The 11,258-nt window shown below is 50.9% G+C and overlaps 1 protein-coding gene across 1 annotated transcript in view; it reads right to left on the bottom strand.

The window, feature by feature from the left end:
- Positions 1–587: 587 nt before the first annotated feature.
- SHISA6 (shisa family member 6) overlaps positions 588–11,258 on the bottom strand; it is a gene marked incomplete at both ends in the record, with an annotated part of 174,351 nt that continues 163,680 nt past the window's right edge. Inside the window, 2 exons of the mRNA XM_084273520.1 lie at positions 588–1,138; positions 4,335–4,487. Of these exons, the coding sequence (XP_084129646.1) occupies positions 588–1,138; positions 4,335–4,487 (704 nt within the window). The remainder of the gene's footprint in view (positions 1,139–4,334; positions 4,488–11,258) is intronic.

Genomic DNA, 11,258 nt, shown 5'->3' with positions numbered 1-11,258 from the left:
TAGATCTGCCAGTCCCCTAGGAAAGTCTTCCCTTGAATCTGCTCCAAGGGTGAGGAAGAACAGAAGTATGGGTGCTGGCTGATACCAAGTGGTCTGGAGGTGATCCCCAGCAGCCAGAAGCTGATCTACTTGCTACGGAAAGGCCAAACACGAGGGGCTGGCATGAGGACCAAGAACAAGGCCCCTTCCCACCAGGATGAGGTGCTGCATGTCTTCCCCCCTGCCTTGGGCTGCATGAGACTGCTTCTACTTGTAGCAACTGAAAAGTCCTGAATTCATAGAAAGAATGAGATGGTGCAGGTGAGCCCTTGGAAGGAGCCATCTACTGCTATGGCTTTCTTTGACAGAAACTGATGCACGTCAGGAAATTCCCTCTTATTATCCCTCCCTAACGTCTGGTTGCTTGCTTGGGTTCTGATGTCACCGATGAAGGGTGGCTGTAGAAACAACAACGTGGATGGGACTGTCAGAGAAGTCTCTTCAGACACTGAGTTATTAGAGGTTATCCTGGCCTATAAGGCCACTGCAGTACGGGGTGCTGTGGCCACCCCAGTCCTTGATGAGTATCTACAATGCACGAGGTCATGTCAAACAGTCACCTCTGTTTTGCTCGCTGTGCGGTAGTGATGGTGGTGGCCAGGAATATAATGCAGTTGTTCTACCGTGTTGTGCCGTCGGGAGGCGAAGGCCTGGCGCTTGGCAGAGGTCGGGTTCATCCCTAAGGTATTGTACAAGTTATTTGAGGCACTAGGATGGGAGTGCATTTTTGTCATCCGGTAGCGATCCAGGACGGGCGTGGACACAAAGACATCTGTGTGCGACAGTGCCCGTGACATCGACTGCTCGGGGTACCCCGACCGCTCTGGGGAGAGCAGGGGGTCCTGGGAGTGGAGGCGCTCTGCAGACAGGAGCTGCTCGTCTGAGAGGATCCGTTCATAGGACATGCTGAACTCCTCAGGCATGATCCTCTCAGGAGACAGCACTCTGTCCTGGGACATGGCCCTGATGGGACGGCGAGGCCTGTCCCTGTGGTTGGTCTGCTGGGACATTTTGATGACGTTGATAGGGAGCGTGCCCCGGGCTGCCAGGTCAGGCAGGTGTCTCCTCCTCATGTAGTATTCATCAGCCTCTTTGTCAGCTGTAGGGGAGGAAAGGGAACAGTTAGAAGGGTCAGAGCCTTGTCCCATGGGCTGAAAAGGGGCTGTGTATGGCACACAGCCTGGGAGCAACCTCCAGCTGAGACCTCAGGGGTCGTCTGCCAGCAGCTGGACCTGGGCATGGACATCCACACCATCCACATGGGTGCTGCCATCAGAGAGACACCAGCCCTGTGAGGGTTGTGTCACCACGGGCTGAAGGCAGACAGAGTTATAGCTGCATGCAGACAGGTGTCAGTCACTGTGCAAGGCGTCACACCTCACACCAGGACACAACAGGCTCCGTACGCTGTCGAGTCCAGACTGTGGTCTCACACAGGTTGCAGGATCAGCGAGTTATGGAGTAGCTGTCAGATGTCACCTTCACAACACACGTATAAAGAAAGCACAAGGCAGGTGAGCAGAGGTGCTCTCCAGGGGATATGTTGTAGGAATGAGTTGGTGGGATATTTTTATCAAAACATTCTTGGAGGAGTTATCTCATTGCAAGTGTCAGGCAGCAGCTTCCCTGGCCTCAAATCCTTGTGTCTCTAAAACCACCTTCTAGGAAGCCTGAGAAGGATGAGGGAAATTCCATCTGGCCAGAGTCATTTTAGACATTATTTATTTTTCTATGATGTGGCCACAGATAGACTTACACACTCGATGTGTGCACGGGCTTGATACTGATGCTTCAGGCTGGGGGCAGAACAGGAGCTTAGCAATTAGCACTCTGGCACTTGGCCCCTTCTCTGGATGAGAGAAGTTCCAGTGGATTTGCCCAAGTGATTCTAAATAGATGTAATTAAAGCAGGGAACATCCAAAATGGAGCTGTGCTTGGATGCTCACACCTGGCTGTGGTGATTGCCAGCAGGAGCTGAACCAGGTTTACAGTGGGTCTGCTAGAGAGGCAGCACAATCAGCTGCTCAGAAGTGGTTTGGACTTGTTGCTTGCTCATTTGGATAAAAAATGCAACATGCTCTACACTTTTAAAAGTTTTGCCAATTACAAGCATTAAATATATCCTTTCCTTCCCTCTTTCAAAGCCATAAACAGTGTGGACATCTGCAGGGACTGTTGCTGGCAGTGGCTGAGCCATTCAGGGAGCTGATTTAATTTCAAAGGTGTTTCTAAGTTCATACAGTCTGTCTCCTCCTGTGATTCTGAGAGACTGTTTAGATGTTGGCAGAGCTATTCAGGGAAGATTCTCAGGTGCAGACAAACTTCACATCTCCGTTTCAAAGGAATCAAAGCCAGGCACTGAACAGCATGCTGGCTGAACAGGCACCAGACAGATACTTAACAGCCCATTGCTTCTGAAAGGTGCTGTCAGTTTTTGGGCACTGGTGAACTCAGTGACTCAGGGAAAGGCCAAGGGTGCTGCGTGGCCTTAGTGGGGAGGGAGAAGCTGAGCACGTCTCTCTAACCACAGCATTTCTGCACTGAAATCAACACAGCTCCAGGCTTTGGGATTGGAGACACCAGGTGCCTCACCCAGAGGGTGGGGTGGGAACTGTGGACACCTGGTTGCACAGTTCGCCAAAATCAAAATGCCTCCAGGACCTGAAACCATCCAGTCTGACTGATCTCACCCTCACTGCACCAGCAAGTTCCCTGGGATGGCAAGGCTCTGATACTGCCACCCCTAATCTTTCCATTGATGTTCATATAAAAACTGACATTTGCAATTTTAGCCCAAATCAAACTCCAATCAAATATGTTTCTCCCTTGTGGGTGTGCTTAGAAATTAAAAAATGTGTCCTAAGTGGATTCCAAAAGGCCAGAACTGATGAGCAGACAGAAAGAAATCCCTGGCCCATCGAGTGACAGACATTTCCACTGTATGTGCAGGGATTCCCTTGTAGGGTGGACAGTGGGGAAAGGTCAAGGGAGAGATGTCACGAGTTTTCCAGTGTCAGACAGTACCTCAGAGCTGCTCAGGAACACAGACAGTTCATCACTGCAGTGTGCCAAGGGAAAACACCTGTGGTTGGGATCACAAGATGTAACCAAGGACCAGAGCTCATGGCAGCAGAGGTGTGCACATGGCTCACTGAGCAGGGAGGATGCCAGGCTCCCTTTACAGAACACCTCCTCTCTGTTCTCCAGCACAGCCGAGCACATGTACATCAAATGGATCTGCCTTATTGTTAAACATGGACATAAATCCCACCCCGGGTGCCAAGGACTGGGCTGGTTTTACATGGTACATTTCCATCCCAGTGTCTCTTCTGAAACACCTTCCACAGAGATTTCTTATGGACAGTCCTGACAATTCTGTTTCTCACTTATCTGGCCAAACTGGGAGTGCAGGTTTGGCATACATTAAAGAAGTGGGATCTGTTCCTCATCCTCACCTACCTTCAGTGAGGCCACTGCAAATTATATATATACCTAAGTTGTTTCTCTAAATTAGGCAGTGTGAACACACAGCAGAAAATGTTCAAGGAAGCAGACATCCTGCAAACCCAGGGGCAGTCTGAGGAGCACTGCCCAGCACAAGTATCACCTAGTTCATCATCCCACCCAAGCTGACGAGTTTCCCATCAGCAGAGGTGATGGGCAGGACAGTTGGCAGAACAATGCAATACATAAAATAGCAAGAAACACCAGCTAGTGACTGGTGTGGACAGGGTAGTGAGCAACATGCTGAAGTACCAGGAAAACACCACAGACCAGTGCACAGCACAGGTCAGGACCAGCCTGGACACGTACACCATGGCACACGGCAGCACTGCTCGAGGCAGGTGGGTGTCCCAACCATTTCAGCAGCTCTCTGTTGGCCTGGGCTTATCATCTGCTTCCAGTTGCCCCCATGGATGGTAAGATATCTGCCCTGGGCACACCAAGGTGTGCTCAGCTGCTCCGAGGCAGCCAGCTTGGCTCATCTAGAGTCCCACAGAAAGCAAAAGGATTCTCAGATGACTCTGTCAGGAGCAGATACAGGGGGGAGCAGTGGGAGGCAGCACAGCAAGGAGATCAGTAAGCAACCAACCACATGTGCTCTCACAGTAATGAAGTGACTCTTCCTTTATGCTCTCCCTTGATGGGAAGTGACAGCCAAAAGAATCATCACCAGAGACACCAAGTCAGGCAACACAGCGACAGGGGGAAGCAGGTTATTGCCTCAGCATTGTGCCCACTGCGGCTCGCAAGCAAATGAGATACCAAGGAAATGAAATGAGCTGACACCTACTTAGTCTCTTCAGAGAAGAATATTTACTTGGGTTTGTCTTGACGGCAGACTCATAGGATGGAGGGAGGTGAGAGAGGTTCTGGAAGGAGCGGGAGAAGGACAGGTCATAGGGTTCGGTGGCAGAAGTCAGGATGTTGTTCATTCGGGGCTTGTCTGCAAAAAAAACAGCGAGAGAGAACAGCATGACTAGTGTGCACCAAAGCAGGCTGAGGGGGCAAGCCCTTCCTGCAAACTCCAGCGGGGAGAGCGGTGCCTGAGCCACCCCGGTGACAGGCGGTTGGACAGAATTCAGCCAGGCACCGGGATGGAGCCTGTGGTGTTGCTTCCTTGGGATTATAGAGAGAAACAAAGAGCTGCCTCCAATGTAGCCCAACCATTCCTCCTCACAGTGGGACTGTGGGTCTGGTGGACTGTCAATCACCTCGGTGACTGTGGAGGACTGTGGACTGACCCCCTGCAGCCTGCATGACTTCAGGCGGCATCACTACCTGTACCCCAGCGAGCTGCCCACCCTCAGAGCCATGGGATTGAGTCTATGGGCTTATTCTATCTGGGGCTGAGAGGCAAATTCCTCTCTTGTTGTGCCATATTTCTGATTAATGCTCTGAACCTGGAGGCTCCTGGGCAAAGCCGTTCCATGGGGGTTCTGGTGGGCTCCAGAGATGGCCATGATTCCACTGCACAGAGGAGAGTGGGAAGCTGAGCTGTGGGGTGCACATATGGGTGCAGACAGAAGTCAAGGCAAGGTTTGGAAAGGTTCCTGAAGCAGAAAAGGAGATGCCCCTCTATTTATTTTCATTTTGCTGGTCGCTGAGGGAGTTCCCAGCCACTGTCAAAATGCCCATTGTCAGACTGCTTGTGCTGAGGGCACTGTCAATAAAGATTAGCACAAGGCCTGGATGTTAAAAGTCAAGTCCACACCATCTGTAAAGTTTTTTCTGGTATTGAAATGATGTCCCTTAGCTGCCAGCTGAATGGGAAATGGCCTTCCATCAGCTCAGCCAAGGGACAGACCTGTTGAGTTGTATTTATAGCTCCCAGGTGTTCAGATATCTAAATAGGCAGACAGAGTTTTAAAAATAGCAGGAGCTTCAATTATTAGAAGCAAAGCTAGAACAGGCTGCAGTGGGCTCTGTGAGAGCTTATGGCAATGATGGGATTGCATTAGCTGGGTCAAAAGGCCACTTCCTTCATGGCCTGAAAATGGAATCAGAAGTCCAAGGTCTCTGACACAGCTGAGGGCAGAGTGCTGGAGTCTTGGGTTCACCCACTGCTGTCGTGCACCTCTGAAGAGTGCTCGTGCAGAGCAGTGCAGCGTGTGCTCCAGTCACACTCACCCTCTTACCCAGTTTGAACCCTGGACTGGCTGTGGTTAGAGCACAGCTTCTGCCTGGAGGTTCCTGAGCAGCTGGGGGATGTCACCTCAGCAAACCTGCTGGCTCTGAGCAGTGTCCAACCATTCGTTAACTACCCCCATGTCCCCCAGAGTCAAAGCCCAGCCAGGGGGTGCAGGTGTTTCTGGAGACATTTTCCAGAGTCACAAAATAAACAGTTTCCTGGAAAAACAAACGTGCAGGGGAGAGGCCATCTCCTTCCCTGCTGCCTTCCTCTGGGGAGTCCTGTTTGTGTTACACAGCAGCCTGTCCTCCTCCTCCTCTCTGCCTGCTCACACCTCACTACAGACTTGGTGCTGTCTGCTGCCTGCAGATGGACCCAGCACTTGCCATGCATGTTTGTGCATGGAGATGCAGAGCTGCCTCTGCAGCTGTGCCTTCCCCTGGACACATTAAACCCTCCACATCACACACGTGCTCCTCAGTCAAAGCCAGGCTGAGACAGCCTCATCTTCTGGCACAAACCTGATCGTGACTTCCCAAACCAGCATGGCCAGAGCACTCCTCTGCAGCTCTCACCAGCCGCATGCTCAGAGCTCAATTCAGAGGCACCCAAGCCAGGGTGTTTAAGACACCCACAGAGGGCTGTAAGGAGTGACATGGGACCTGTCAGAGGTCTGACACCATCCGTGCTCAGGCATTTGAATTGGCCACTACCGTGTCAACAAACCCGACCCTTCCTGCCCCTGCTGTCACTGATGCTCCAGGACAGAGAAGCTTCCTGCAGAACAAATCACAACAGTGCACTCTTCCCCAGCTTTGTCCAGGGCATGACCATGATGGAGGAACAGCTTCCCCTCCCCTTGGGCACCAGGCTGGCACCAGCATGGCACACCCCATCCTGTGCGATCTGCCACCACTGCCAGCACAGCAAGGTGATGCTCCATCAGGAACAGGGGCTTGATGCCAAGCACCTGCATGCTGCCCTCTGAGCCCAACTGACAGCCAACATCAGCCACCCTGCAGAAAAAGAAGAGCCCAGCTCTCTGCCAGAGCATCACTCTGCTCTCGGTTCTGAGAAATCACAGGGTGCTGCCTGACAGAACTGAGCAATGGTGAAAATCTCCTCTTAACAATGCAATAACCATCTTGGTTAATAAACTCTTCTTTCCCATTGCCTATGTATGTCTCTGCACTCCTGGAACAGGGTTATTGTCTGGCAAAAAGAACATAGCCCCAAGTGAGCGTATAGCTAATGTGTCATCTCTCTGAGAACATTATTTTCTTGCTGATGACTTCAAGCCATGTCTAATAGAGTGACTGCAGGATTAGGAAGTGCATCACATTCATCAGGGCACTGGAAACAATTGATTAGATATTATCCAGTAAACAGAGACTCTATCAGCACTCAGACTGTGTCCCTACTCCTATTTGCACTTGTGTGGTGAGGACCCTAGGGTAACATCTCTTTGCAAATTTCTCAGCCAGAACCTGTATCTAATCTCCATTTTCATGGGGGTTTGGACAAGCTGAAATCAGCCCAGGCACACGTATGGAATTTGTGTTCAGTGCCAAAGCAGGAGCATTAATTGACTGCTTGCATGAGGTGTGTGAAATCAAGTGCCACACATTTATCTGAGCAGAACCACTGCCTCTTCTTACTGCTTTTTCCATCCAGTCAGTAATGATTTTGGCAAACAAGAAGCCACCTTGAAATGCACTGCCCATCATCCAGCAAAGGAAGTAATCTCTCTTCTGGGACACCTACTGTGAGCCAAAACTGCTGGGCCAGTCCAACCCCTGTTGTATTTCCATGAGAACCAGTGGCTCAGAAAGGCTTCCCTGCTCCATCCAGACCAGGTTCTTGCATAAAAACTTGCCAAGGTGTGGGGCTGGCAGAGAGCTCTGCACCTGAGGAACCAGGAGCACTGCCTGTGTCCTGCTACACCCAGTATCCTGGAAAGGATGCATGGCCCAGGGCTGGCATGTCACCCACAGGGGTGCTGGGGGCTGCAGTTCCCTCTGTGCATTTGGGATTGTCATTGCATCTGGCCTCTGAGAGGACATAGGGGTTCACTCCTCTGCTTTATGCACTCAGCTGCTTTGCAATCAATGCAGGAAAGAAAGTGGCTGTAGCTGAAGGAGACCCTCATTTCACTGCCAGCTCTGTGCACAGGGCTCAGGAGCTGTGTTAATATTTCTAAAGCTGGAGACTTGTGGAGATTAGACCCCAAGTCTCCCTGCAGTGCCATGGTCTGCCCCACTCCTTGGAAGATGGTTTCTGGTTCACAGTGTGTTCACATCAGACCCAGAACTTCTCGTGTCCAAGGGCAGGAGAAGATGATGCCCAAGACACCAAAAAGTGAATTTCTGGCAAACTTTTAAACAAAGCTCAAGTGGCAAAAAGGATGTGCTCTGTGTTTGCATATGAGCCTGCACATATGCTGTGTGAATTCTGCAAGACATTTCCACAGATGCCTTTTAAAACACTCACCCAGAGAAAGCAAACAATGTCACCTAGGAGAAGCTGACACAACCAAGCCTTCTGCTGCTCAGCTTCAGCTCAACATAGCTTCAGTCCTCTGTCAAAGCACACACTGCTCCCCCAGCAGTGCCTTCTGCTCAGCCATTTGAAGGCTCAGGCACAAAGTCTTCTCTGGTTCTGATGCAAGATCTTACGAAGGACCCTGTTCCTCGGGAGAATCTGGTTGCAGCTGATGACGTTTGGCAGCCGCCTGTGCCAGGGCTCAGCACCCCCTGAGCCCTCCTGGAAGTGACATGCTGTTAGAGCAGGCAGAGAACTGATGTTCACAGGAAATCTTGTAACATACAGTGTTTGCAGGGGGAAGTATCTGTGTTTTCACACTTCTCCTCTCTCTGTTACAAACAGGGTTATTAATAGGCTTTTGCATCTCTCATGAAGGAGCTCAGAGAGCTTTGTACATTTCCAGGTCAGATCCGCCCTGGTGTAAATCAGCAGCTCTCTGGTGAGTAGCTGCCCTCATTTATATGAGCTGGAGATGTGGGATTTGGGATTCAGTCAGTGATAAAAAAAACCCCTCTGCATATCAGGGTGGTGCTGGGATTGGGTCTGTCTGCTGGTGGCTGAGGACTGAGCAGCTCTCTGAAGGTGTAAGACGCAAAGGAGATGAGGTGCATCAGCACACTGCAAGAGGATGCCCTTAAAAGCTACAATATATGTACCCACAACACAATAATACACCTGAACAGCATCACCCAGGGGCTATTAACATAAAGATGCTTCTGAGTACACAGAGAGCTTAGGTGGACACATCGTAGTGACGCGCTGGAACACAGGGGGAGAGGGATGATGCTGCCAATTAAAATCAAGGGAAAGCTACAGAAAGGAGAACTGGACTCCAGTAATCCTGCAAAAGATACACTGACTTCTCCTTGAGTGCTCTGCCTTTTCATGGGGATGCAGAAAACAACACAGAGCTCTGGTGCCAGAGCAGCCAATGGGGCTGAACTGGGACTAGGACCCACTCTTGCTGAATTTGAGACTTTACAACTGGAAACCATCATCTGTTAACTCCTTCCACCTCTGGCAGTGGGCCAGGCTCAAGGCTGCTGTAGTTGATTTTTATGATGCTGTGATTTTGCCTCCAGAACTTTCAGTCTTTCTTCACCAGTCTCACATTCACCAGGAGTAATGGCATCGCTTCTCCTGGCTTATGGTTTAGGATCTCCTGTCCTGTAAGAGGAACCTGAGGACAGTGGCTGAGCTATTCAGCTCATGTTGGCCCTCTGCTTATCAGCTGCATTGTCAGAGAGAGCTCCTTGGGCTCCTCTCACATCTGAGGGTGGAGATGCAGTTACACAGCTGAGCTTTACTCCACAAGCATCAGTGTTTGATTTACTATAGTCACTTGCTGGGTGGAACATGGGCCATGTCATGGGTGGTGTAACAGGATTCACCTGCAGATCTGGGGGGCTGTTTTATCCCTGCCATACAAGGACAATGAAGAGAGTGATTTCTTTGTCCAAACACTCTAAAAAGCAAAGCCAAGCTGCTTCAGTGGTGAGTGTTTGCAAGGAAGCTGCCCTGGCAGCCCTTTACCTGCTCTCAGCCCCAGGGCTGCTCTCTGCCTTCTCCAGCACTGACCAAAGGAAGGTCAGCACACGTCTCACCGGAGGCTCTCACATCGCTTAGGTCCAACCATGGCCCCAAGAAACCCACTCATCCCCCCAGCAAAGGCTGGCTCTGCACCCTGTTGAACTCTCAGGTCGAGGGCTGATCCTGATTCACTAATGCCTTTGCTCCAGTCTGCTTTGTGGTTGTGTGCCCAGAGCTGTGTTCCAGCACAGCCACCTGTACTGTGCTTTGCCAGGCTGGTGCTCAAAGCTGCTGAATCCTCAGCTGGTACCCCCAGCACTACCAGCAACTCGTGTGCACCACAAAGCTGCCACTCTGTGCTCAAGTCCTGCTGCATCTCCTGGTCCATCCCTCTCCCCACTCTCAGGAGAGCCCCCTGCTCTGTGGGCAGAGCAGCGTCTGTAACGTGTCTGTCTGTTCTGTAGGTTAATTCCAGAGATCTGATTAGCTTCTCATTTCCTCACATATATTCCTACTGGGGATAAATCTAATTTAAACAGTCCTTAATTGTTAGGATTTTGTAAACAGTGTCTTAAGCACAATAGACACAAAACTCTCAGCAAATTGCTGGAGGAGATGTGACAGTGCAGGGAGTCATTTTCATACCTTCTGGGATTGTCCCAAATTGCAGCTTCTGGTCTGGTGTTAGAAAATTGATGCAAGAATTATTTCAGCAATATATCCCCCAAAGCCTTATTATGGTGTGGGAAGGAAGACGGCCTGGAGTTTGGAAGTGAAGGAAAGAGAGGAAGGAAGGGAAGGGAAGGGAAGGGAAGGGAAGGGAAGGGAAGGGAAGGGAAGGGAAGGGAAGGGAAGGGAAGGGAAGGGAAGGGAAGGGAAGGGAAGGGAAGGGAAGGGAAGGGAAGGGAAGGGAAGGGAAGGGAAGGGAAGGGAAGGGAAGGGAAGGGAAGGGAAGGGAAGGGAAGGGAAGGGAAGGGGAAAAGGGGAAAGGAAGGGGAAAAGGGGAAAGGAAGGGAAGGGAAGGGAAGGGAAGGGGAAAAGGGGAAAGGAAGGGAAGGGAAGGGAAGGGGAAAAGGGGAAAGGAAGGGAAGGGAAGGGAAGGGGAAAAGGGGAAAGGAAGGGAAGGGAAGGGAAGGGGAAAAGGGGAAAGGAAGGGAAGGGAAGGGAAGGGGAAAAGGGGAAAGGAAGGGAAGGGAAGGGAAGGGGAAAAGGGGAAAGGAAGGGGAAAAGGGAAGGGGAAAAGGGGAAAGGAAGGGGAAAAGGGAAGGGGAAAAGGGGAAAGGAAGGGGAAAAGGGGAAAGGAAGGGAAGGGAAGGGAAGGGGAAAAGGGGAAAGGAAGGGGAAAAGGGGAAAGGAAGGGAAGGGAAGGGGAAAAGGGGAAAGGAAGGAAGGAGGGCGGGAAGGAGGGATGAAAGGAGGGAAGGCAGGCAGGCAGAGACTCATACATACATACGTATATAGGAATTTGTTTAGAGTTCACTATCAAATTAAATTTGCCTCCATCAGAGCAAA

The sequence above is a fragment of the Gallinula chloropus genome (genome assembly GCF_964237585.1).
Source record: "Gallinula chloropus genome assembly, chromosome: 20".
Lineage (NCBI taxonomy): Eukaryota > Metazoa > Chordata > Aves > Gruiformes > Rallidae > Gallinula > Gallinula chloropus.
The sequence above is the reverse complement of the archived record's forward strand: the minus strand, read 5'-3'. Positions and strand labels throughout refer to the sequence as shown.